This window comes from Thamnophis sirtalis, unplaced genomic scaffold, assembly GCF_051295495.1.
Source record: "Thamnophis sirtalis isolate CommonGarterSnake01/CBP01778 unplaced genomic scaffold, rThaSir2_p1.2 scaffold_2, whole genome shotgun sequence".
Lineage (NCBI taxonomy): Eukaryota > Metazoa > Chordata > Lepidosauria > Squamata > Natricidae > Thamnophis > Thamnophis sirtalis.
In genome coordinates this window covers 120,783,704-120,810,333 of record NW_028261382.1, presented here as the reverse complement: position 1 = coordinate 120,810,333, position 26,630 = coordinate 120,783,704, and the positions used below count along the sequence as shown (strand labels likewise).

The 26,630-nt window shown below is 37.4% G+C and overlaps 1 protein-coding gene across 1 annotated transcript in view; it reads right to left on the bottom strand.

The window, feature by feature from the left end:
• ANGPT1 (angiopoietin 1) overlaps positions 1 to 26,630 on the bottom strand; it is a 147,184-nt gene that overhangs the window by 77,939 nt on the left and 42,615 nt on the right. Inside the window, exon 2 of the mRNA XM_087706775.1 lies at positions 2,393 to 2,548. Coding sequence (XP_087562901.1) covers positions 2,393 to 2,548 — 156 coding nt within the window. The remainder of the gene's footprint in view (positions 1 to 2,392; positions 2,549 to 26,630) is intronic.

Below are 26,630 nucleotides of genomic sequence, written 5' to 3'. Positions count from 1 at the left end.
CAAGTCATATAAAACATAGAATAGATTCAACCCACTCTGGTTTTGATATGCTTGATTCCTTTTAATACAGTGTAAACCTATAATGTGTCGTCTCTATTCTTCATTAGGACATAAATACAAAAATGCAAGTCTTTTGTTCCAAAGATTTCCTGCCTTACTATCCCATTACTTATAAGCTAAGTCTATTCCACATGAAATTTTTATTAGACTTTCTCTGGAAAACAAAAAACGCTGAGAGCTTAAACAAGGCTTGTCATCACCATGTGTACACTATCTCTAGCTAGACTGGTTTTTCCCCCCCTTGTGTAACTGATCTTGGTTATTCCATATGTTGATATGCATTTAAGTAATAATTATAGAAAGGATATTGCATGTATAGGTCAAGGTTGAAGTGTGTGTGTGTGTGTGTGTGTGTGTGTCTGTGTGACACACTCGGTATGTGTAATTTGCTCATGTAATGATCACAGATATGACTGTATTTGTTTAAAGCAGACAGTCTAAAATACAACAACTGTTAGATAACATGTAGACAAAACTGTAAATAGAAGAGAAGAGGAAAGAAGGGTAAGGAATTATGAATTGTGAATGGGTAGATAAAATCAAAGGGCAAACAATAATGAAAGGATGTCCAATGAGTTTGGACCAATGGGCTGTTTCAGAATTTGAAGTGCTGATACTAAGCAATTATCTCTCTCTTCTCTTCTGACACTAGTCCTGTTTCTGATGGGTTCCCAGCACTCCCTGGAATTAACCAGATGTTGTCTGGACTTCCTAGCCTTTTATGTAGCACTGAGTCAATTACAGCCTGAAAAAGCAGCAAAATCGAGCTATCTTCTTTGATATTACAGCCAACCCACATCTAGGTAATGACTAATGGCTATATTGGAATATAGGATTTAGATGACCTTTAATTAGGTAGCCTCCATGTGATTTATCCTAGGTATTCCTGGACATGAGCTGACCATGTCAATGACTCTGGACTGGTCTTACATCTTTGCTTCAGTTTTCAATTGCTTCCATTCTTTTGTATTGTTATCACACTGCAATAGCACAGAATTTGTAAAATGTAACAAAAATTGATTCAAAATAATCTTAATCTGTTTGAATTTATGACTTTGTAAGTATTTTTGCACATATGCAGGATGTTTTTGGTGCACATTTATAATTTATTAAGAAGCTGTAGCCAAAAGACAATTTTGATGTGATCAAATGCTGGTTCATCAAGACTTTGGACACTGCTTTAGCAGCTCAAGAGGAAAGCCTCTGCATCATTAAATTGTAGAGCTATATCCAGTGGTGGGATTCAAATAATTTAATAACCAGTTCTCTGCCCTAATGACCAACTGAGTAGGTGGGGCTTGGTGGTCATGTGACTGGGTGGGTGTAACCAACTCAATGTCACTCACACTCGATGGGCGCTTTACCTTAGCTGTTACAGTGTAATAAGGGTTAACCGGAGAGGCAGTTTCTATAAGCAGGGAAATAAGGATTAGGCTAGAAACAACACCAGAATGTTTCCTTCCTGCCTTCCTTACAGGATTAGCCCTGTAAAGTAGGAAAAAACAAAATGAGATTTCTTCCAACAACCGGTTCTCCAAACTTAGAAAGTTCTCCCGAATAGATGGAAACTGACTGAATCCCACCACTGGCTATATCTATGAGTACTATATTTTTGTGCTGTCCCTTCTTTCCATCTGATTTATAAGTTCACTTCTGATGGCTCCTTATCTTAAAAAACAAAGAAGCCCTTTAAAAAAGATGATTCATTGGAAAGTAAGACATATTTTCTCCACTACCCACTTGCAAATTAGTTTTAGACATTTTCCTGTTAAAGCAGAATTATGGACCAATTGGAAACAGACTGACCAAATCCATAGAACAATGGAAGAAAGTCACTCATCCTTACGAGGAAGGAGTCTAGCATTTTCCTGCCGATGCTAGCTTTTCTAGCACATTAACAAATTTAAAGAATTTTGATCAGTTAGTTGATAACTTCAGTGAGAGTAAATTTTTCTGTTGAAAATACAGACCAAGTATTGAACACCTGTTAATGTGTAAATATACCCATGGAATTAGTTGCAAGGATGACTCAAGATATTATAAAAATATAAAAGTAAGGAGAGCTACCCAGCTAGAATGCCTTATGTAGACCAAGTATGGATAATCATTAGGACTTTATCTACTCTGCCATTACTACTTTTCAGTAAACACTCAAAATGTTTTTGTTTTAATCAAAAAATGGCTACCTTTCTATATAAGAGAATATATGCAGCTCACAATCAAAGTGATCACCTTCTTGGCTACATCAGTCAAAAAGGAATAGTCAGAAAAAGGGAATGGAAATTATTGCACCATAGTCATTGTTCTGGTGAAAATAATTGTGACTACTTACTTGTGTTTCAACATCTGTGAGCTTTCTTGTCTGTTCTGCTGTCTGGCTGAGAAGGCTGGTTCCTATTTCCAGCATGGTGGCTGTGTGATTTTGGACAGCGTTCTGCTGCAGCTGAGCCATTTCTGACTTCATGTTTTCCACAATGTAGTTCTCAAGCTACAGAACAAGAGAAGAACAAAGGCCACAGAAAAGTATTTGGTTTAATTTTGTTTTGGTTCAAGCCATGATTCATTTAAACAATGTTTGCTGAGTAAGCCACAATGGCTGGGTTCCCACAATATGCTAAACCCAATTAAATCACTTTATGGCTTAGTTAGCTTAAGGACTGCATAAGGGATGTGGTGGCTCAGTGGCTAAGACACTGAGCTTGTCGATCAGAAAGGTGAGCAGTTCTGCGGTTTGAATCCCTAGTGCCGTGTAATGGAGTGAGGTCCCATTACTTATCCCAGCTTCTGCCAACCTAGCAGTTTGAAAGCATGTAAAAATGCAAGTAGAAAAATAGGAACCAAAAATAGGTGGGAAGGTAACAGTGTTCCGTGCACCCTCAGCGTTTAGTCATGCTGGCCACATGACCACAGAGACATCTTTGGACAGCGCTGGCTCTTTGGCTTTGAAATGGAGATCAGCACTGCCCCCTAAAGTTGGGAATGACTAGCACTTACGTGCGAGGGAAACCTTTATCTTTAAGTTCATGGCTCAGTTTAATATGTGATGGTTGTCATTTTATATTTTGGATTACATATTTATTTTTATACATATTTTAGTGTTACAGGTAGTCCTCATCTAAGTAATGCAGATGCTTACAGGGAAATTCTCTCTAAGCTTAGTTAGTCAACTAAGCAAACCATGTGATTAAGAAAAAGAGAGATGCTCTAAAGACCAATAGCAGTTGCTATTGTCTTATCCAGAGAAAGTACCATCATACAGTGTCCTGTGCCTGAATTTTTTTGTTTTCTTTCTTTTTTGCCCCTTGCAGGGAGAAGAGACTACTTAAACAAGCCATCTCTTCCTCAACTACTTTTTTTCTGAAGCACAGCGGATCCCTAGAAAGTTCTAATTGCAAGATAAATTGCAAGATAATTGCATGACCTTACGCCGAGGTGGCACAGTGGTTAAATGCAGCACTGCATGCTACTTCAGCTGACTGCAGTTCTGCAGTTCGGCTGTTCAAATCTCACCAGCTCAGGGTTGACTCAGTCTTCCATCCTTCCGAGGTGGGTAAAATGAGGACCCAGATTGTTGTTGGGGGCAATATGCTGACTCTGTAAACCGCTTAGAGAGGGCTGAAAGCCCTATGAAGCGGTATATAAGTCTAACTGCTATTGCTATTGCTATTGCTACTTAGTTGTTTAGAACCCTCTAGCCAGCCCATAAATGCTACCTGAAACTGACCAGACCTTATTCAGTTTCACACTGAAGGCTTATGTTGTTGTCATAAATGATCCCATTGGTTGGAAAATGAACCTTTTATTACCATTTATTATTGTCATATTTGCAAAAGGATCATTATCCAATACAATTGTTAAACCATACCCATATATGGGGTTTTTTTTGGTGGGGACGGGGGTGTTTCTTATTTTATTTACTGTTTGCTTTCCTGCTTTACATCACCCAGAGTCACATCATTACTGTTGGACAGCCTTATAAATCCAGTTCATAAATAAATAAATCAGAAATGTAACATTATTTAGAACATATTTTCCAGACACTATTATATTTTGCTCCAAGGAGTGTAATGTATATGGTTCCTCCCATGTTATCCTGTTTACAATCTCATGATATAACCTAGGCATTAGCACGAGAGAAAGCAATTGATTAAAACTGATCCAGGAAAATGCATTGATTTGTAAAGTTTTAAACGTGATTTCCCACACATAACAGAGAATTCAGGAGACAAAAGATAGCAATTTTAAAAAATGAAAACAACTAAATTTTTTGTATGTCAAGATTCAATTAGGCCACACCAGTGGTGGGTTTCAGGCGGTACGCCCCGGTTTCAGGCGGTACGCCCTGGTATGGGCTTACCGGAGCCTGCCTGGAGCACTGGATACCATTCCTGTATGGTGCTCCAGAGGGCCCACCAGCCTGCCCGAGCTCCTTACCAATCTTTTAAGTCTTTGTGTCAGACCTGCAATTATATTCCTGTTAGGATCTTTGGCCTGCCACACTTTCTCATATTTCATTATGCTGTTTCATTAATGTAGTAGTTGGGAGGGGGGAACAGAAAGAAGTAGGATTGTGGAATGTATTGTTGTCATTCTTTTCTAAAAGACCAAGGTCATCCTCTGACCGGAAGCAGCTGGGTGGAGATGCTAGTGGGGAAGAAGACAACTGGACCATGTGACGGATTTGTGGGTGTGGGGACAAGATCATAAACTTTTAACTGGGTGGGATTCTGATATAATTTCCAGAATTGGGATTACACAGATGTGCTAAAATGTCTGATTTATTAAATTGGAACTTTAAGGATCATTTTGCCTTGGACTCTGATTTAATTCTACATGATATTTGGAACGCTGACACTTTGGGGCTTCCGCGCACGTGCACGGCAGGTACAGTGCCTGCTCGATGCTCTGCTGAGCAGCTGGAGCATCACAGTGGCTCATGGAAGTGGTAAAACACATTTGTGTGATGCGCACATGTGCGTGCACGATGCGCGCATCCATGTGGGCACTACCAGGCCCATTCCAACTGTACCGGTTGGAATGGGATCCAGAACCGACCCCTGGGCCACACCTTTAGTTGCCTCACATTAGTTCTCTAACAAAATATCTAAGAATAGGGAAGCAAACAGTGTGATCTCTACTCAATACCAGAATATAAAACATGCATAAGAATCACCATAAATTATACACAAATTGTACTTGGAAAACCGCTTCAAGGATACAGATTTTTCTATATTGGATTATTTCACAATTGTTAAGTGTTTAGTACTGTAGGAAGTTAGCACCCACCCCTCTCCCCAAAAACTGAAATATTCTAGGAAATATTAAAAAGGCAACATTTTATATTTCCCTGGATGAGAAAAGGAGAAACATGTTTTAAAGGCAAAGCAGCTCCCTGTCCTATCCACCTTTGTCAATGGACCATTAAGGCCTGAGCCAGTCTATTCTACATAACAAAGATCTACCTACTTCAGACTGCCATAATAAGAATCCCAAAGCCCTTTCATTACATCATCATCCAACAACAACTCATCCAAGCTTGGAAGTCAAAAGGCAGACAGCCTGCAAACTTAGTTTAAGACCCCTGCCCCCTGGGAGTCTGACTTCCAATCAGAGTGCATTTATGGCAAAGGAAGAGAAGCTCTGGGAGGGCATAAAATCAGGGCACTCTCAGCATTTCTTCCCTTTTTTCTCCTTCTTCATCCAACATCTCCAAGGCATGTCACCCCCTTTTTACCCAGGAGCTCCAAGCCATGTGGTCCTGTCCACCATTAAACCATCTTTCCAAACTGCCTGCATGTTTCCAGTGTCTTTTTTCCCCACTTGGAACTGAACCCAGATGGACATTTCTTCCAACAGTACAAAAGAGTCTGGTCAGTAGTGTGACATAGTCCTTTATACACCTGTATGATTTTGGTATTCAGAAACAAAGTTTGATTCCCCTTGTAAAAACATCAGTTACATAAAAGCTGTTCTTGTACCATTTTGTAGATGATCAATAAAAACAGTTCTTGGTTAACAACAGTTCATTTAGAGACTGCTCAAAGTTACAATGGGACTTTTAAAAAGTGACTTATGGCCACTTTTCACACTTATGACCATCACGGCATCCCCATGGTCACATGTTCAAAATTCAGATGTTGGGCAACTGACTCATATTTATGATGCTTGCAGTGTCCTGGGCTCATATGATTGTCTTTTGTGATCTTCTGACAAGCAAAATCAATGGGGATTCACTTAACTGGGAAATTGTGAGTTCTAGTTCTGCATTAGGCACAGAGCCATATGAGTGACGTTGGGCCAGTCATTTCCATTCAGCCCTCTGGAGGAGGTAATGGCAAGCCACTTAGGAAATCTTGCCAAGAAAATTGCAGAGATTCATCCAAGCTGATGCCAGGAGTCAAAACTGACTCAAAGCCATATTTGTGTGTGTACACACTCATATACTCATATAGATTGGATACACATGCACAGACAAAGGCCTGAAACTCCTCCATAAACAAATGCTGCTGACTAGGCATCGTGATAACTGGAGTGTTTGCAGATGAAGGAGCTGTTTTTGCTGTTGTGATAATATTTCTCCGGAATTGCCAGTCACAAATGAAACTACACAGGATTTGATTCACTAGGAGTTGAAGCAATGAAACGTTAGATTTTGGTTTTAATCTCACTGGGGCTGAGGATAAATACCATATCAGCCTGGGATTTAAAATCGTTAGTATCAAATGTCATAATTTACAATGAAGCATGTACTATTTCAGCAAAAGAAGAATACGATAAGAGCCGGATATGCCTTGATTTAAGGACTGCAAGAGAATGCAGAAAAGCAGTATTGGATTTATACTGATGCTTCATTTTATCTTTTATCTACCTACTTCTGAAGATGCCAGAAGTTACATACTTAGGAAATCCTGAGGACAAAAAGATTTGTAGGTAAGAGAAGGCGAAGGAGAGAGAAAGAAATGGAGAAGGAACAGGAGGAGGAGAAGTTATAGTCAGTTGTAGATTGCTTAGCTGTATTTTTAAGCTTGGGATTTTAAATGTATATGTTTGAATATTAAGTTTGTCAATTCTGCATGGAAAAAAATCATTTAATACTGTTTCTTTCATTATGCAATTCACTCTGATCCAACTTTTGAAATATTACTATTAATATTACAAAGGTAGCAATACACTGGCAGGTTTTCCCCCTACAGTAGAATCCAGGGACATCTGCTTTTTCTAATCATTCTTGACTTTCAATCCTGTGTGTTTTCCACAATGTGGTATTACTCAGCAGCCCTGCAATAAAGCCCCAGCATTCTCAGAAATAAAACTGTCTGAGAGTTCAATATTATTATTTAATAAACATTCTATGAGATTGCACATTAGGAGTATAGTTGACTAATGCTTTCAGTGTTTACTAAAAAATCTTTATAGAAGCCACCCAAATACTCATGAATAAAAATGCAAACAGAAACATGATACATATGCATGTTGCTAGATCTTGGCATGTGGCTATAAATAAATTAAGAGTTGTTCTCTCTCAGAATGATCAGTTTCTCTTTCATGGGAAAAAAAATTACATTCTCAAGGTAAGATGAGCTTTCAAAATAGCTTCATCATTCCTGGATGCAGGAAGAGGTGAAATGTAAAACAAGCAAGAACTATTACAGGGGACAGCCCTAAAACCATACCACATTTTTTGAAATCATTCATGCTCCGGGTGCTGTGGCTGGGATTGAAACTCTGAGCCCAGAGAATAAAGTTTGGTGGCTCCAAGGGCCCTCTGAAAAATGGCAACAACAAGGAAGTCTTATGTCTCTTCTTGTTAAGCTACTTTTTAAAATTTGATTTTAAAAAGTGTTATTTCTTCTCCATTACAAAATGGAGCTTATTTTCAAAGCATTAAGGTAGCTTGTATATCTGAAGATGTAGCGCTATTAACCAAAGCACCATAGTACCACTTGCAAAAAAAAAAAATATACCAGAGTTATATATTTTGAAAATCTCCCCCCTCTCTCATCTATCTATCTATCTATCTATCTATCTATCTATCTATCTATCTATCTATCTATCTATCTATCAATCATCCATCCATCCATCCATCCATCTGTCTATATATCTGTATGTCTATCCATCTGTCTATATATCTATATGTCTATCATCTATCAACTATTTCCAATAGCATAGATCAAGGTTGCTTGCCATAATGTTGGGTATGTAAGCAAGCCTTGGCATAGAGTCTTATGGTTTTATTATGACTGCCTATTTGCAAACACAAATACAAATAGTGTCAATTTCATAACTTACTTTCACATAACTTTTTTCCGCAAAACAATGTGGCATTTAACTTTATTGCTTCTACATGTATTGATTTGGAGAAAATCAAAATGAAACCCAAATTTCTTGAAGGATCTGCCAAGATCCATCTTTTATTTTTCAAGTGGTCAGCAAAACACAACCATGAGAACCTCAGTTATACAATATAATTTACAAGTACTGCATATGATAGTTAGATCAAGGATTCAATGCCACCCAGTAAGTTTCATGGCTGAATCTCTTTCTCATACTCAAGTCCAAGAGTATGTTCTCCTATATTAAATCCACTTGTATTTTACAAAGGCTGAATCATTGGCTGAATCAATCTAATCTGCTTTTTTTTTTTTTTTGAAAAAGTGCATCCATCCAAGATTTTAACATTAGTATCTGATTTAACCAGCAAAATTGCTTAGAGCTAGAGTCAACCGCACATGCTCCCTTTTTACCTCTGACATATTTTCAATAAACTTCTGAGAGCATTTATTTGAATGTTCACATATGTATATGGATCATACACACAAATAAACAGTTGGTGTTTATTTGAATATGCAAGCACTGAAATAAACACAGCTGGGTTGGACTATATGATTTCCAACCGAGATGTTTCTTATTCAAACAACTTGCCATGGTTCACGAATAAGTGTGCTCAATAAGATTCACCATAAGGCAACACTGCTTTTCTAGAAAATTACATTTGATCCATCAAGTGAGATTTCCCAGTGGAGATAAGTGCATTATTTCTACTGCTGAATTCTTGGAATCCTGACAAAGTAAATACTTTATTTTCTTTATTGCATCATAATTAATAAATATGTTTTATACTGAGTTATGAAGATAGAACACTGTTGTGTATCAGACAGAATTTGTTTGAATTGGAAGTATCTCTTCAAATTCTGAAGAAGAGATGTTTCTTTTCTTTATTCTTTGTTGTTTAATGAAGGGGAAAATGAAGAGGAAATCTGTTTCCTTGCATTACATTCATATTCACAGCTTAGAGACAGGTGAATTAAACTAACTATGGGAAACTTTGATTTGGTTGTAAAGATTTGGGTGGGGAAAGTGAGCGAGTCACTTTGCTGAACCTCCTTGTATCTAATATGGTTGTCTATCAGTAGATAGCACCATTTGGGGGGGGGGGAATAGCAATAGCACTCAGACTTATATACTGCTTCACAGTGCTTTACAGCCCTGTCTAAGTGGTTTACAGAGTTCGCATATTGCCCCCAACAATCTGGGTCATCATTTTATCCACCCCAGAAGGATGGAGGGCTGAGTCAACCTTGAGCCTGGTGAGATTTGAACTGCTGAACTGCAGCTAGCAGTCAGCTGAAGTAACCTGCAGTATTGCACTCTGACCACTGCACCACCTCTTCTTCGTGGGATTTAATTGAAAAGTGCAGAACCGAAGAGTCTAAAGTACTGGACAGAAGACTCTACCAAATTCTAAAATTTGAACAACTTGTAACTGAATATGAGCAAATAATATGACATTCGTTCACCAATTTACATGAAAACGTGAAAGGAAGAAAATACAGGAATGTTTCTCAGCCTGGTTCTAATTTTAAATTAAAAATGCAATATGATTAGCTGTATCTGCTCAGCTGCTTTGCAGTCCCTTGTGCATTACCTGATCAGTCATAATAGCATTGTGTTAAATAGCAATAACTTATACAAGATATTCAATGTTTGTATTGTTCAATAGTTTGTAATAGAGTGAGGCGGGGGAGAGATCTAAAATGACTATTTTTCTTTTACCAAGGATGATTTAGTTGTGAACCAAAGGAGGATTCTTTTTCATGCAGCAAGTGACATGATGAGAATATTTAAAATTACCCATTGAAATCAGTTAAAGCATTAGTCACAATCAACATACGTACACAGTCACTGCATCAGTGTTGGGTTCCTCTCCCTGTCATTTCTGGTACGGTGCTCACGGGGCTGTGCGTCCTTTCATGCACACACTCCTTGCACACATGTGCACTCCACTGCCCCTGCAACACCCAGTTGCATGTTGGAGCTCAAATAGGCACTGCACGCTGTGTGCGTGTGTGCAACTGGCTAGTTGCTTTAAAAACCAGTATAGAAGGCAGATGGGCGGGTGGGCCAAATGAGCCAGTGTACCAGTATGCTGTCAGAAGCTCCCCGCTACTACCAGTATGGCTGTACTGGGCCATACCGGCCAGAACCCACCACTGATGGGGACTGCAGATCAACCCTGACTGCTCTTTAGAAGGCCAGAAGACGAAACTCAAATACTTTGGCCACCTAATGAGAAGAAAGGACTCACTAGTGAAGAGCCCAATGCTGGGAACGATTGAGGGCAATAGAAGAAGGGGATGACAGAGAATGAGGTGGCTGGATGGAGTCACGGAAGCAATAGGCTTGAGCTTAAATGGACTCCAGAGGATGGTAGAGGACAGGAAGGCCTGGAGGAATGTTGTCCATGGGGTCACAATGGGTCGGACATGACTTCATAACTAATAACAACAACATACCATGATTCATCTAATGCATGAAAAAAGTAAAGTAATAAAATAAAATAAAATAAAATAGAATAAAATAAAATGAAATAAAATAGAATAGAATAGAATAAAATAAAATAATAAAATAAAATAAAATAAAATAATAAAATAAAATAAAATAAAATAAAATAAAATAAAACATATATTTTATGATAGCAGTTTGAGTACTCAAAACATAATTAATTCTGCACCAACCACAATTATTATCTCCCCAACATCAGAGAGATGAGGTAGGTAGACAGCTGCTCCTGAAGCCCTGTCCTCTTCTGTCTCTTCCCCAATCCCTGTGTCACAAATAGGGCCATTACATCAACTGCCCTGTGAGAAAATTCTAGAGGTTTAGTATCCTCCTCCTTTTAAAATAATATTTATTGTTTTATTTTATTTATAATTGTTTCACTTGTAAGCCAAGTTGGGAGGACTATTATCTTGAAAGGCAGCTATTAGTCATTGTAATAAATAATAAAGACATACTAAATAGCAGGTGTGCTGAGCAGTTATTAATCTGAGATTTCTCCATTGAAATGCAACATTACTCAACATTTACTACTCAGCTACACCAGTGCAATAATAAATTATTACTAAGATATTTCAAGACATTCAGAGAGGTCTTGGTGAGGTATTGCATGCTAACAACAATTAAAATTTAGAGGTTAACTATTTTAGACAATTCTAAAGTTAGATTTAGATGTCACAGCTCATTTTGGTTAAGGTTTCTCTTAAATAATATTGGACAGTGGCAGTCAGTTGTGTCCTATAAAGACCAGGCATTTATGATCTTCAGTTTTTACAATAACAACTGCATAGCCCTAGTGGTTTGGTGATGAATGTCCCTTACAGATGTTAATATTTACCTTAGTTTCTCCACAATAATTGTTTAAAAATTATATATTGGTACATCTTTGCTGGAAGGGCTTTATAATTACAGTGATCCATACAACTCCAAAAATAAGCACGGCAGTAAAGGAACAATGACAGCTTCCCACAGGACCGTAAAAACAATAAAAGCTTAATGGAAACTGCAGTACTTTTTCTTCCCATTCTCATAACTCTGCATGCTTCCATTAATCTTTATAGAGATTCATCTCCAATGTTGCTTTTAATGAAATAATTTGCATAACACTTCATACATAAATTTTTTCCCAACCATTTCTTACAAAAATGCTTGATGGAAAAGTTTAATCTTCCTTTAACCAGAATGAAAAGTCTGCAAATTAAGGGGGTGGAAAGATTGAAAACAGTTTTTGTTGTGAACAATAGTATTTATTGAAGCATTTGTACAGATTTTAGAACGCTTGATGTTGTACTATTACAAGTGCAATTAAAAGTTGCTTTGAAATGTTTCGAAGTAAGCCTAATTCTACAAAATAACAAACTGGTTTGAATCATATAAACTGGTGTGCATATTGTACTGAAGTTACCTTTTGTGCATCATATTACTTTTGCCCATCAAGGTAGTATCATCAACGCACTGCACATAATTGACATTTCTCATTCCAATTTTAAAATCAATAATCTTCTTCCATTACAACTTCCCTTAATATATATTTAGGAGATGTGTTGAATAGATAAGGGGAGCATATATAGTCTTGTCTCACTTTTTGCCAACCTAGAGCCAGTCTGTTTCACCATATACTATTTGCAATGTGATTTTTTCTAAACAGTATCTCAGGAGGGCAATGAGATGTTCTGGGATTCCCAATTTTTCCAAACACTTTCCAAAGCTTGACATTATCAACACAATCAAAGGACTTCCCACAATCAATGAAGCATCAATGGACTTTTCTGAGGTATTCTTTGGCTTTCACAATTATATAAATTGTCAGTCATCCAGATCATGGTTGTCCCAGGTGTGGGATTCAGCTGGTTTGGACTGGTTTGGGTGAACGAGTAATTGCAGCGATCAGTTGGCCCCATCCACCCACCCCTCCGCTAGTCTGTCCTATATTTCCTTTGTTTGAAGCCTAACTGAAAGGTGCAGCAGAGTGGATTATCGCACCTCAGCTGCTTTATTCACCGGGGATGCAGTAGAAGGTAAGTTTTAGAGCTATTTTTAAATGCACTGCACATGCTGGTTGTTACCCCAGTTGAATCTGACCACTGGGTTGTCCCAAATGTGCTTTTTCAAGAGACAATTGAACTTTCTGGTTTTTCTTTGAAAAACATCTTCTCTCTGAGAGCTGAAGAAGCTTCTTGGATGAGAAGCAAAACGTCTTCAAAGAAAACCCAGAAAGTCCAGTTGCCTCTTGAAAAAGCACCTTTGGGACAATTCTATAAACTGCATCAGAAATAATGTTTCATGTTCCATGGGTTTTTCTGAAGCTGGCTTTCCACCTCTTTTTCATGTAACTAATCTGCATTGGGTGTTCCTTGGAGGTTATTTTTCTAGCATGTGATATTAAAGATATTTTCTAGTATGTGAAATTAAGAATAATTGCACACTCTTGTTAAGTCTCTTGGAACATAAATTGACCTCTTCCTATCTGTTAGCCACTGTGTTATTTTTCAGAGTTGCTGATGTAGCTTGGTTAGAACCTTTACTGTGTCTTCTTCTTTTACCTATCATACTACAGAAGATATTCCATGAGTTCTGTAGCTTTTACAGATGTTGTCATGCTGCTTCTTTTCTCTTCTAACAGTTCTCTGAAAAATCTTTGCTGAGTACTTTCTGAGACTTTTCTTTTTTTAAGAAAAAACTTCACTGTGGCTTCTCTTATCTTCTTGGCAATTTCCACAGTTTGTTCTGACATACAGTTTGCTTTCTTCTTTTTCTTCATCCTTGGCAGCTTCTTTATCACATTCATCCCTAACAACTTCTTTAAGTTCATTTCACGGTGCCTCTAATTCCCAATCAATGAGGTTCAGAACTTCAAAGCAATTTCTGAGGTTCTCCTTGAAATCATATTGTGGTCATATTGTGGCAATTGATTGGCTTTCTTCTTTCTCTTTACCTTAACTTGGAACTTGGATATGAACAGTTCATGATCTGCTTCCCCATCAGCATGTCTTTGATGATATAACTTTAGCTGATAATAGAGTCAATTTGATTTCTATGAAGTCTGTCTGGTGATGTCCGGCAAAGAGCTGATATTTTGTTTGTTTGAAGACTGTGTTAGCTATGAAGAAATCACAGGAATGGCAAAAAAAATAAATAAGTAGGTCTCCTGCTTCATTTCAATTTCTTGAGCCATACAATTCAACTATATTTATAAATTAAATTTGTTAATAAAACTCATTAACCTCCCTAAGGGTACTTAGATAACATGTCATCAAGTTAAAAGATTTTTCCTGGAGTAACTTAGTTAATCAAACAAACAAAAAGTTACATCCATGCATTCAATTTTATGACACATCTGTGTTGATTGTTGCTGCTATTTATGTTTAGTTCCTTATTCCTCAAGATATATAAATAAATATTGTACTTGATTGGAACTTCCAGCAGTTCATTTCTGTAATAAATCCAAGGTAGATATTGGATAATAATAATCCTAATATTATTTGGCTCAGTGGCTAAGACGCTGAGCTTGTTGATCAGAAAGGTTGGCAATTCAGCAGTTCGGATTCCTGGCATTGCATAATGGATTGAGCTCCCATTACTTGCCCCAGTTTCTACCAACCTAGCAGTTCAACAGCACATGAAAATGCAAGTAGAAAAATAGAGACCAGCTTTGGCGGGAAGTAACAGCATTCCCTGTGCCATTGACATTTAGTCATGCCGACCACATGACCACGGAGATGTCTTCAGACAGCGCTGTCTCTTCGGCTTTGAAACAGAGATGAGCACCACCCACTAGAGTTGGGAATGACTAGCACATGTGTGCAAGGGGATGCTCTAGTTTTACCTTTAAAATTATTCTGCCAAATAAAAACTTTTGGTTGTAGGAGCATCACAAATACATTATACTTCAATTAGAAGTATAGGAAAAGTCCAGTACAGCAAGATCACGAGACTGTTCATTTGTTTTGGTTTTGGTTCATTTTTTGAAAAATCTCAACAGCCAAAGATGATTCACTTCTTCAGGCTTCCTTTAATAGAAGGCTAGTTTGCAGAAACCAAGCGTTAGCCTGTTATAACATATGCATGCATAATATGTTGGTTAAAATAATCCCAGCCCTGAAAAGATATATCAGCACCAAATTTTGTAATATTTGTTTGTGATTCAGTCCATTGAATCAGCGATAGCGATGCTCTTTTATGGAAGCAGCCCAGACATTGCCAGGCCATCCTCAAAAGGCAGTTTGAATGCTGCCCCTTTCCCATCAAAGATCCGGTTCCAAGTTCAAGGTTGGGGCATATGCATAAGACACAATAAGTGACATCTGGAATATGCTTCTGCTCTTCAAGTTTTTCTTTAAACTCTTCCCAGTGAGAAGAAGCTGTTAAGGGCAGATTTAGGTTAGGACACATAAAGATTTATCTGCTGGAAAGCAACCAGTGACCCTGTATAAGGATGAAACAAGGAGGTCAATGACAAACTGTTTCCTGCCCCCAAGGAGATGTCAATAATTCTTCTTGTAGCAGACAGACATTTGACTCCTAACCAGATATTAGGCAATTCCTACCCTGCATAGCTTTGCATGCTATATCTGGAAACAGGTTTTATTTATTTATTTTATTGAAAACTTTCTTAGCATGTCTGAAAGTTTACATCAAACTTTCCTAGAAAATTGTAGTTCTTCTAAAAACTCTTATTCCAAGTAAACAATATATGTTGGGAATGGAGTTAAAGCTTGTTTCCTTTGAGAAGGGGGGGGAAACACCCATTTAGCTAGATATAAAAAAGAAAACTTTTGAATTTCTCCATATCTGAAAGAAGTTATCTTCCTTGGGTGAATCTCCAGTTGAGAGATACACATATGTGTAGTTTCAAGAGGTTAGGATACATAAAATATTTACATCACATCCCGAACTACAGATGATGAGAGAGACAGATACCAAGAGTGGAAATATGTTATTAGCTGCACTGGATCACATTACTAAAATCCATGCATTACATTTATGAATTCCCTTGAAGATGAATGATACTAGAATATTCTTTTTCATGTCATGAACTATAACATCCAAGGCTACAAAATTAGTAACAGAGTGCATTTCTACTTGTCCAATGAAGCTTTATGTTGCTTTCCCCTTTATCCTATATCAGATGCTATAAAGGGCAACTATATATCCTGGCCCTTCAACTCACTAATTATACCTTGTATTTTCATATCATCCAATCACAGCAGTTTTCAGTTCAGCAATATACTGTTAAACTATCATGAAACAAGAGAATAACCTGAAAAATGTTTCTCTATTGGATCAACACAAAACGTTTGTAAAAACACTGAAGAACTCAGCAATAGGATAAAATAGAAAAAGAAAGAAACCAAACTGTTTGACAATATTTGATCCAATTAAAGATTAAGATTGTTAGAAAAAAAGAAGGAATATAAAGTTGATTTATTTGATCAAGGTTAAAAGGAACCTTTTTTTAAAATAATGTTTTATCAACTCTTTATGTAATTTTTGCTGATACCAGAATTGAAAAATTAATGTTTTATAATTGTAATAAAATCTGGCAGCGTGCAGATTTTTTTGGGAGAAAAATCAATAAAGTGCAAGCTCAGTAACAGATGTTAGATGGTATTACATTCTGTTTTACATCTTCCTATAATTCTACAGCCTCCCTAATTTCCTATACTTCACTGAAAGCACACATTCAGAAGTACACATATACAAACTATAGGGAATTTTATTTTTATGTCTTGTAGTGGATTGTAATTGAAGCATGAAAAACCAGGGAGGTTGCAGACCCCTGGAGACAGTGTTGTAAAACAAAGATGATTCATACACACTTATTTGTGCCATTGTAGCAATGATTGTGCAAGAATATCACATTCCACATTTGAAAATATTCCTGAAATTATCACCTTTGAAGAAATTTCCAAAGCAATTTTATTTTCATGAAATTGAACAATGATGGTGGTGGGGATATCAGCACAGTTATGTAAGACTGATACAGAGGTGGGTTGCAAATCCAGGTGCTACTGATTTGCTTGTGATTGCACGCACAAAACATTTCTGCATATTCTGAGCAGGTGGACAGAGCCTCCTGCCGCCACCACTACCAGTTTGCCTGATCCGTGCCGAACCGGGAGCAATCCACCTCTGGACTGATACATGTTGTTTTTGTTGACCTGAGTTGGCTGTTAGGACTTTATTGGTGTGCATAAGGTTGAGAGACCACTAAGGATGCATACTTGGCAGTGGTGGGATGCTGCCAGTTTAAAGTGCTTGCATGCAGCACTGAAAATGGAGCATTTAGAAGCTCAGCTGCTTACCTTCCAAGTTAGCAATGGTAAGTAGAACAGCAAGGGGGGTGGAATCATCTGTGCCACACAATTGAGATGAGCTATAAAGCAGGAAATAAAGAACAGGAAAGGGCTGGGTTGAGTGGGTGGGCCCAGCTGATCATTGGAGCTACCAGTTCACCTGAACCAGTCCATACCGTCTGAATATCACCTCTGATAAGTGGGCAATTTCTACTCCCTAATGCCAGTTCAACATCAATAGAAGAAAGCTTTGCAATTATAGCCTAGCAGCCTGTATCTCAGTGCTGTTCTTATCGAATCAAATAAAATATCACATTTTTTCATCTTCTGCATTTTAAAGGGATAGAGAAATCCATATGGTCCAAAAATGACATGAAAATCTATACAGTCATTCTTTAAGAGGATGATGAGTTTGATTTTCATTATAATATGACAAACAAATAAATAATAAAATCAAAATGAAATTCATCTTAAGAAAACATCAAGTATGATTAAATTCAAGGATACCCTTGATTTACCAAATCCAGATAATTTAGATGAGATTATTCCAGGACTGCAAGAAATAACCACATATATGTCTAATGTTTTTGGCTAGCCCCCATGTTTTAGTACTAGATTTGGAGAAGAAGTGGATGGAAAGAAAATATGTAATGAACTGGGGCCTTTCCAGCTTGGAAAATGTTAATATGATTGGCATTTCTTATTGTTTCTTTTTTACTTAAAATCTCAGGCAAGCCATTATCACTTCAACTCATTCTGTGACATGGGAAGAATGATATAAATAATGTTTTGAAGATTCCTTGGACCATTTCCTTTAAGCCCAGCTTCATTAAACTGGGGGTCTTGCCCCCTATGGAGCACTGCCCCAAAGATTTTCTATCAAGTGAAGGGACAGATATATCAATGGATGGCCATCTTGTCTTCTTTGTTATCATTTCATATTAAAATCACAGGGTTGTAAAATGTAACTTGGCCCATCACATTAATGAAAGATGAATGACACCCACAGTAATGAAAGAGGACAATTTTAGACCATAGGTTACAGAGAATAATAAAAGAAAAAATAGAAGAAAACTTAATCCATTCATTTTAAAAGGCTTGCATAAATTCCATCCATGAAGATAGCATTTAAAAAGTAAGATAACCACTGTCCAAAACCATTCCAAATTTAATTCCGCCGCTTGACTCTTCTATTCTTCAATTTAAATTAATTTTTAAGTTTTTATAGGCAGTCTCTTTTTAAAACAGTACAAGTTCCTCACCAGCTGGAAACACTTTCTCTTTCCATATCCTTCCAATTTGGAGCCGCTCCGACTTCGTCACTCTTGGCTAGATTTTTTGTCGCCGGCATGAATTGCATTGATGACTTTGTGATGTACCTGAGGTCAGCAAGACATATGCTTCCTGCTCACCGTCTCTTCAGGATGGTTTAGGTCCGATTGGACCACCCAGTGGCAAAAGTATCAGCCGCAGTCTCGGAGAATCGAGACTGCACATCTGTATCATCACAACATTGGCACCTCCTCCGAGTTCAAAACTTCTGTTGTTGAGTGAGACATTAAGTTAAGTGACTTTTGTCCCATTTTACAAGCTTTCTGGATGCAATTGTTCAGTGAATCCCAGTAGCTGATAAACTAATGACCAGTTTGTTAAGTGAGTCTGCCTTCCCCTTTGACTTTGCTTGTCAGAAGGTTGCAAAAGGTGGTCATATGCATTGGTGGGAAACAGCAATGGTCATAAATATGAATCAGTTGCCATGCATCTGAATTTTGACCTCATGATCATGGGGATGCTACACTGTGAAAAACAGTCATAAGTCACATTTTTAATGCCATTGTACCTTTGAACAGTCATTCAGTGAACTATTGTAAGTAATACCCATATTGTGTTATTCAATGATATTTTGCAATTGGGCACATCTGCACAAAATACACTTCCAGCAGCATTAACAAGAAAGATATAATACAATACAATAGCAAAGTTGGAAGGGACCTTGGAGGTCTTCTAGTCCAACCCCCTGCTTAGGCAGGAAACTCTATACAATTCAGAAAAATGGCTATCCAACATCTTCTTAAAGACTTCCAGTGTTGGGGCGTTCACAATTTCTGGAGGCAACCTGTTCCTCTGATTAATTGTTCTAACTGTCAGGAAATTTCTCCTCAGTTGTAAGTTGCTTCTCTCCTTGATTAGTTTCCACCCATTGCTTCTTGTTCTACCCTCAGGTGCTTTGAAGAATAGTTTGACTCCCTCTTTTTTGTGGCAACCCCTGAGATATTGGAACACTGCTATCATGTCTCCCCTAGTCCTTCTTTTCATTAAACTAGACATACCCAGTTCCTGCAACCGTTCCTCATATGTTTTAGTCTCCAGTCCCCTAAATCACCTTTGAAGCTCTTCTCTGCACTCTTCTAGAGTCTCCACATCTTTTTTACATCATGGTGACCAAAGCTGGATGCAGTATTCCAAGTGTAGCCTTACCAAGGCATTATAAAGTGGTATTAACACTTCATGTGATCTTGATTCTATCCCTTTATTCTATCCCTATATAAGATGACTTATATATTAAAAATGATTAATGTTGACTCCTCAATTGGAGACAATGATCAACAGAACTTTATGTTTACAATGTGATGCAGGGAAGCATTCCTGTGACTGGAGTAGAGATAGCTCAATGAAGTGAATCAATGCTGCTTCACCCTGGATAGACTGATAATAATAGATTGTACAGCAGACAATCTGAAATCCATTAGAAAAATATCCCACTGATTTGTTTCCAAACCAGCAGCTTGTATTTTCAAGGCTTAGTTTTCTAACAGAATGTGTTGAAAAATGAGTATGGCCTCAGAAAGAATGTTGTGTTTCACACAAAAGGCCGATAAATGCCTTTCCATCAGCATCCTTATTCTTTGTAAGAAATTCAATCCTAAAATTTCTTTTTAGACCCATTCTTGACAAATAGAAAGACTCTTGGGATCTCTAAAACTTAATAGCTCCTTTCAACTTATAAATCCATTGACTATTCTTCCCAATGAGACGAACATTTAAATAGAATGTTAAAGCTATGGGATTATGATGCTTAGTTGGATTTGGCAACCCAGAGTCGATGGAACTTTTATTCATGGCATGTAGTAATTATTTATAAGGTATCTTGGAATATCTTGTCTTGTTATCTTGGAACTATAAACAAAGTTTTTAAAAAATATTGGATTGGCAATCTCAGCTGATGAAAAAGGCAACAAGTAAAACACAGCAAAAAATATTTCATTGACAATGTATTAGGTTTTAATTTAATTTTAATCCACAGTTAAATTAGAAGAATTTACTGATTGTAAAGCTCATTGAATAGCAATTGCAAAGTGAAGGATTTTCCTAGATTAGAGATTTTTAAACAGCCATTGGTAGTCCTTAGTAAAAGATATTAATTTTCCAAAATTTCCCCAAATCCCGAAATTTTCTATTTTAACATAGCTAAACTTTACCTTTACAAAGTTTCCCCTTGCACATATTTACTAGTCACTCCTGAATCTAAGGGGCGGTGCTCATCTCTGTTTCAAAGCCGAAGAGCTAGCACTGTCCAAAGACGTCTTCGTGGTCATGTGGCCAGCATGACTAAATGCCAAAGGCGCATGGAATGCTGTTACCTTCCCATCAAAGATGGACCCTATTATTTCTACTTGCATTTTTACATGCTTTCGAACTGCTAGGTTGGCAGAAGTTGGGACAAGTAATGGGAGCTGACTCCATTATGTAGCGCTAGGGATTCGAAGTGCAGAACTGATGACCTTTCTGATTGACAAGCTCAGTGTCTTAGCCACTGAGCCACTGCATCCCTTTTAACATAACGTTCATGAAAATTCTGTTTTGTTCTGTACAAATTTGTATGTATATTAGCATGTTATCTAAGCCAGCAGCCTCCAACCTTTCTGGCTCTAGGGACCGGTTCCATGGAGAGAAAGGTTTTCCCATGGACCAGAGGGTGTGTGTGTTTTCTTGTATGACCTGCATCTCATGCATGCACAGATGGAGCTTCACTCATTTGTATGACCTTGTTTATGATATGCTGTGTACTGTTGCTGGTCAGCAATGCTGAGAGCTAAATTAAAATTTAGCATTACGTTCCCATCTTTTAAACACTATATTGGTCATTTTGGTGAGATATTACATAACAGCTGCATACAACATTCATTGTCTAAACTCCCAGGCCTTTCTATAGATGGAAGATGCATATTGTACATCCAGTTCAGGGGGGGGGGGAAATTCTAACCATAACTTATTACACAGCTGTTTTCTTCCAGTGAGATTTGAGTTAATGTTTTCATTACTCCAACTACAGGACTATTTCCACACACCAAATACTACTTGTGTTTTTTTCTCTCTTTCTCTTAATTATGCAATACTTGTGCATCTTCCAAGTTAGTCTTTCCAAAAAGTCAGGTTTTTTTTAAAACCTGATCAACCTTATAAGAGAAATGGCAAGCATTCTACTGAGCATGATTAAACCAGATCTCTAGATCCAACCTATGCCCGAATGAATTGCATTCTATAGCTCTATTTCTCATAGTGGTCCTGAATCCACTGTTAACAATAAGGAAGTAAGAAATAGCTATTGTCACCTGGAGCCCTAATCATGAAAGCTTCAATCATCTATCATTGATCAACAGAAAATATCCTATAGGTAAAGGTAAAGATTCCCCTCGCCCATATGTGCTAGTCAATCCCAACTCTAGGGGCAGTGCTGATCTCTATTACAAAACCAAAGAGCCAGCACTGTCCGAAGATGTCTCTGTAGTCATGTGGCAAGCATGACTAAATGCCAAAGGTCCATGGAGTGCTATTATCTTCCCATCAAAGGTGGTCTCTATTTTTATACTTGCATTTTTTTATTAAAAGTTTTATGAGTTTTACAATTATATACCTTTCCCCTTCCCTCCCTCCCCCCCATCCCACATCCCCTCCCCCCCCAACCTCCCAGAGCAAATACAGGGTATAAACATTTAGCAACCATACACTAAAATAAACTAACTAACTTTAGCATCCCCTTTTGTAAAGCTAACTTTAGATAAGTTGTAACATTCCTTGTTCATTCATTCATAAGCTATCTGAAATTTCTTAGTCCCTATTTATTTGGAATATAATCAATCCATCTTCTCCATTTCAGCTTGTATTTCTCATCTGAATAGTCCTTGAGGTATGCTGATATTTTAGCCATCTCTGCTAAATTTGTTACTTCTAACGTCTATTCTTGAATGGTAGGCAATTCTTCCTTCTTCCAATACTGCGCCACCAACAATCTTGCTGCCGTTGTTAAATTCAGAATCAAATTTGTCTCTATAACTGTACAATCTGTAATTATACCTAACAAGAATAACCGAGGAATAAACTTTATCCTCTTTTTAAGAATATTTTGAATAATCCACCGTATTTTTATCCAAAGTGCTTTGACTTTTTTACAAGTACACCATATATGATAATATGTAGCATCAACACAATCACATCTCCAGCATTTAGGTTGTAAGTTTGAATACATACAAGCTAATTTTTAAGGATCTAAATGCCATCTATAAAACATCTTGTAAAAATTATCTCTCAGGTTTTGGGCTTGCATAAATTTTACATTTCTTACCCATATATTTTCCCATGTTTCCATCATTATTGGCTCTTCAAAATTTTATGCCCCTATACTTGCATTTTTACACGCTTTCGAATGTTAGGTTAGCAGAAGCTGGGACAAGTAATGGGAGCTCACTCTGTTATGCAGCACTAGGGATTCGAACCACCGAAATGCCGACCTTTCTGATCGACAAGCTCAGCGTCTTAGCCACTGAGCCATCGCGGCCCTTTTAAATATCCTATATTCTACTATAATTGGCTTTCAAACAATATGCGCTGTGTCTATTTGGAAGGCCACCAGAAACAGAAGGGAGAAAAGGGCTTCTAATGGCATGTGATTATAGTGCATAAGATGCAGATGTCATTTTAAAAGTTTTGTTCTTTACAGTACACAAGCTAATTAAAAGTAAAACAACTCTGAGCATTGTATGTTTTTTCACAGTCTGTTGGACTGGCTTCATAACGTCTGAACGGCTGGGATGCATCCACTCACACATTTTATAATTACGATAATAAAAGCAGACAGCCACGTGGCTATCTAGCTTCATTATGACTCTACCACACTCCTTATTTACATGACTAATAGTACAGTTCACATTTGCTGCATCCAAGAGGAAGCCCAGTGTTAAGAGCTTATCGGTTGTCATTTGTGGTTGTTTAGTATATAATTTGAGTTAACTAGAAACATGCTTTCTATAATGCCTTTGTATCTGAGGGCTAAATAACATCATTTGCTTTTGGGGTAGTAAACAGAAATTCAGAGCTGTTCTTAACATCATAGTTTTCAAGATGTAGTAACTCTAAGCCACTAGACCAAACAGCCCAATCTATTAAAAGCATACAATATTTTGAATGCATTATGACATTTAATAGAAACTCTTATCTAGATTATGGATTAGACTTCATGGGCTTTCTTAAATTCCATAAATTATAACACAATTTTTTCTTAACTAGTCTATATGTAAGCATTAGTGATTCCTGTTGATTTTAAAATCAATTTATTGTATATGAAAGCAAACAAAGCTTGCCTTTTTCAGATATATGCCAAGGACAGACTCGCAAATTATTCTCAAATTATGTTTTAAGGTAATTACTAGTCAACATAATAGTAATGAAAAATCTTTAGATGCAGAATTTCCTTCAGATTCACTCATGTGCTATATGCTATGAATGATTTTCTTTGAGTTTTAAATAACGATGCTTTTTCTTTTTACACTACTGGTTTTGAAACCCATTTAAAAGATAGATAAGCTTGACTTAACTGGATTCTTAGTGTTCTGGTCTTTAAAGTAATTATAGGGATTGATTTGATTGATTTATAATAAACAATATTTTATTTTAAGAGAAATGTGTTGACATTCACTGTATCTTGCTATAATAAACATTTTTAAAATACCTGTCTTTCAAGGAGTTAAGGATGATATGAGCCATTTGTCTCAGGACATCAAATATCCAAAAGTACAGAGCAGGAGAGGAAGCAAGAAAGAAGATAGAAAGAAAGAAAGAAAGAAAGAAAGAAAGAAAGAAAGAAAGAAAGAAAGAGACAGGAAAGAAGAAGGAAGGAAGGAAGGAAGGAAGGAAGGAAGGAAGGAAGGAAGGAAGGAAGGAAGGAAGGAAGGAATAGACTTTAAGGTAAATTGATTATTTCTAGATTATATTGCATATTCCATATCAATCAAGCAAATGTGGACATTCTAAAGACATACAAAGTAAAGTCTCCCTCAGGTTGATCTCAACTCTTGATGGCTCCATTTATACAGTCATGTTGTCTCCAAGTTTTTTAGCAAATTTCCCAGGGCAATAAAAAAGTGACTTCTGATATTCTTCAAAGCAGTTATACATCAAATACAATACAGTTTGACCCCTCCCTCTAAAGTTACATTATATCAACCTTCTTTGCATAATGAACAGAACCACAAGTCACATTTTATTTCATTTTTCACACTGAAAAATCCCTAAGAGGCTTTCAGTCACCAATAAATGCAGATTACGTTTTTCCCCCTCAAATCAAATAAGTCCATTTATCCATGTCAGCCAAATAGTCCTTGACTTACCACAGTTCATTCAGTGGCCATTCAAAATTACAATGGCACTGAAAAAAGCGACTTGTCTCCATTTTTCACACTTACGACTGTTGCAGCATCCCTATGGTCAAACGATTTATGTTTGGATGCTTGACAACTGACTCATATTTATGACGATTGCAGTATCCCAGGGTCATGTGACCACTTTTTCCCACCTTCTGACAAGCAAAGTCAATGGGGAAGCCAGATTCACTGAATAACTATGTTACTAATTTAACAACATGCAGTGATTCACTTAACAAATGCAGCAAGAAAAGTCATAAAATGGGGCAAAACTCACTTAACACATTTCTCACTTGGCAACATAAATTCTGGGCTCGATGGTGGTTGTAAATCAAGGACTGCCTGTACTGAAATAATCTTCCATATTTGTTTTTTTTTTTTTAAAAAAAAATACTGTTTATTCATTAGTCCTACAAAGAAAAGTCCTGCCTTTAAAATAAACAAGGAATTTAAAGTCAAACAGCTCACCATTATGACAAGCAGAATGTCCCACAGTCACATGATTGCCATTTGCAACCTTCAAAACAGCGAAGTCAGTGAGGAAGCTGGCTGGAAGTTGTAAAATGGCCATCATGTGACCATGGGATAGCAGTAGCACTTAGACTTATATGCCACTTCACAGGTCTTTACATCCCTCTCTAAGCAGTTTACAGAGTCAGTGTCTTGCTTCAACAATCTGGATTCTCATTTTACTGACCTCGCAAGGATGGAAGGTTGACTCAGCCTTGAGCTTGTGAGAATCGAACTGCCGAACTGCTGGCAGCAGGCAGACAACAGAAGCAGTCTGCAATGATGCATTCTAACCAGTGTGCCGCCACCACAGCAGAGATGCTGCAACTGTGCAGGATTTGCCTAACAACAAATGTGCAGCCACATGATGTCACCCTTTAGAATTGCATCACTTAGTGACAGAGTTGCTGATTCAAATTACTACCATTAGGTGAGGGCTACCTGTAGTTTCCCCTCCAGATACTAATCAAGTCCAGCCCTTTCACTCTTTTAACTATAAAAGTGTGCTTTGACGACCCTCTAAAAGGATGCAAATGACCCGCTGCCTGCAAAGAATATAAATCTTCTCTTTCCCACTATCCTGTCAGAGCTAAAGAAGATTCTTGAATGAGAAGTGAAATGTCCTCAAAGAAAAAAGAAAAAGGAAGAAAGTTCACTTGCTTCCTAAAAAAGCATCTTTGGGACAACCATGACCTCAATGACCAACAATCTCTACAGTCTTTTAACTACTATATTTTCTACTTCCAACACAGTCCTCTTTTTTTTTTAAGTGTACAAAATTCTTAAACAATGCACCTTTTTTTTTTAAAGATATGGCTTTTCAAATAGAGTTTGGGTGGGATATGGGAGACATAATTAATCCATGTATCATTGTAAAGGCATGGGACTGGGAGCAGGAAATCCAGCTTAAAGTCCACACACAGCCAAGAAAACTCAAGGGGGTGATTTGAGTGATTCACTGTCTCATAGACCCCCCCCCTCTTACTTCACAAATTACTCGTGGACATAAATCAGAAGGTGGAGTTTGAAGCGTATCTGTACATTATGAGTCCATTGTGACCATTAGGAAAATTGGAAGATGGAGAAAAGGTCTTTAACGCACTATCTCTGTGTTTCCGGGCCTATTGTTGATTAAATGAGTCTCTGCTTCATTCATTCATTCATTCATTCATTCATTCATTCATTCATTCATTCATTCATTCATAATTGAATGTATATTGCCACCTATTTG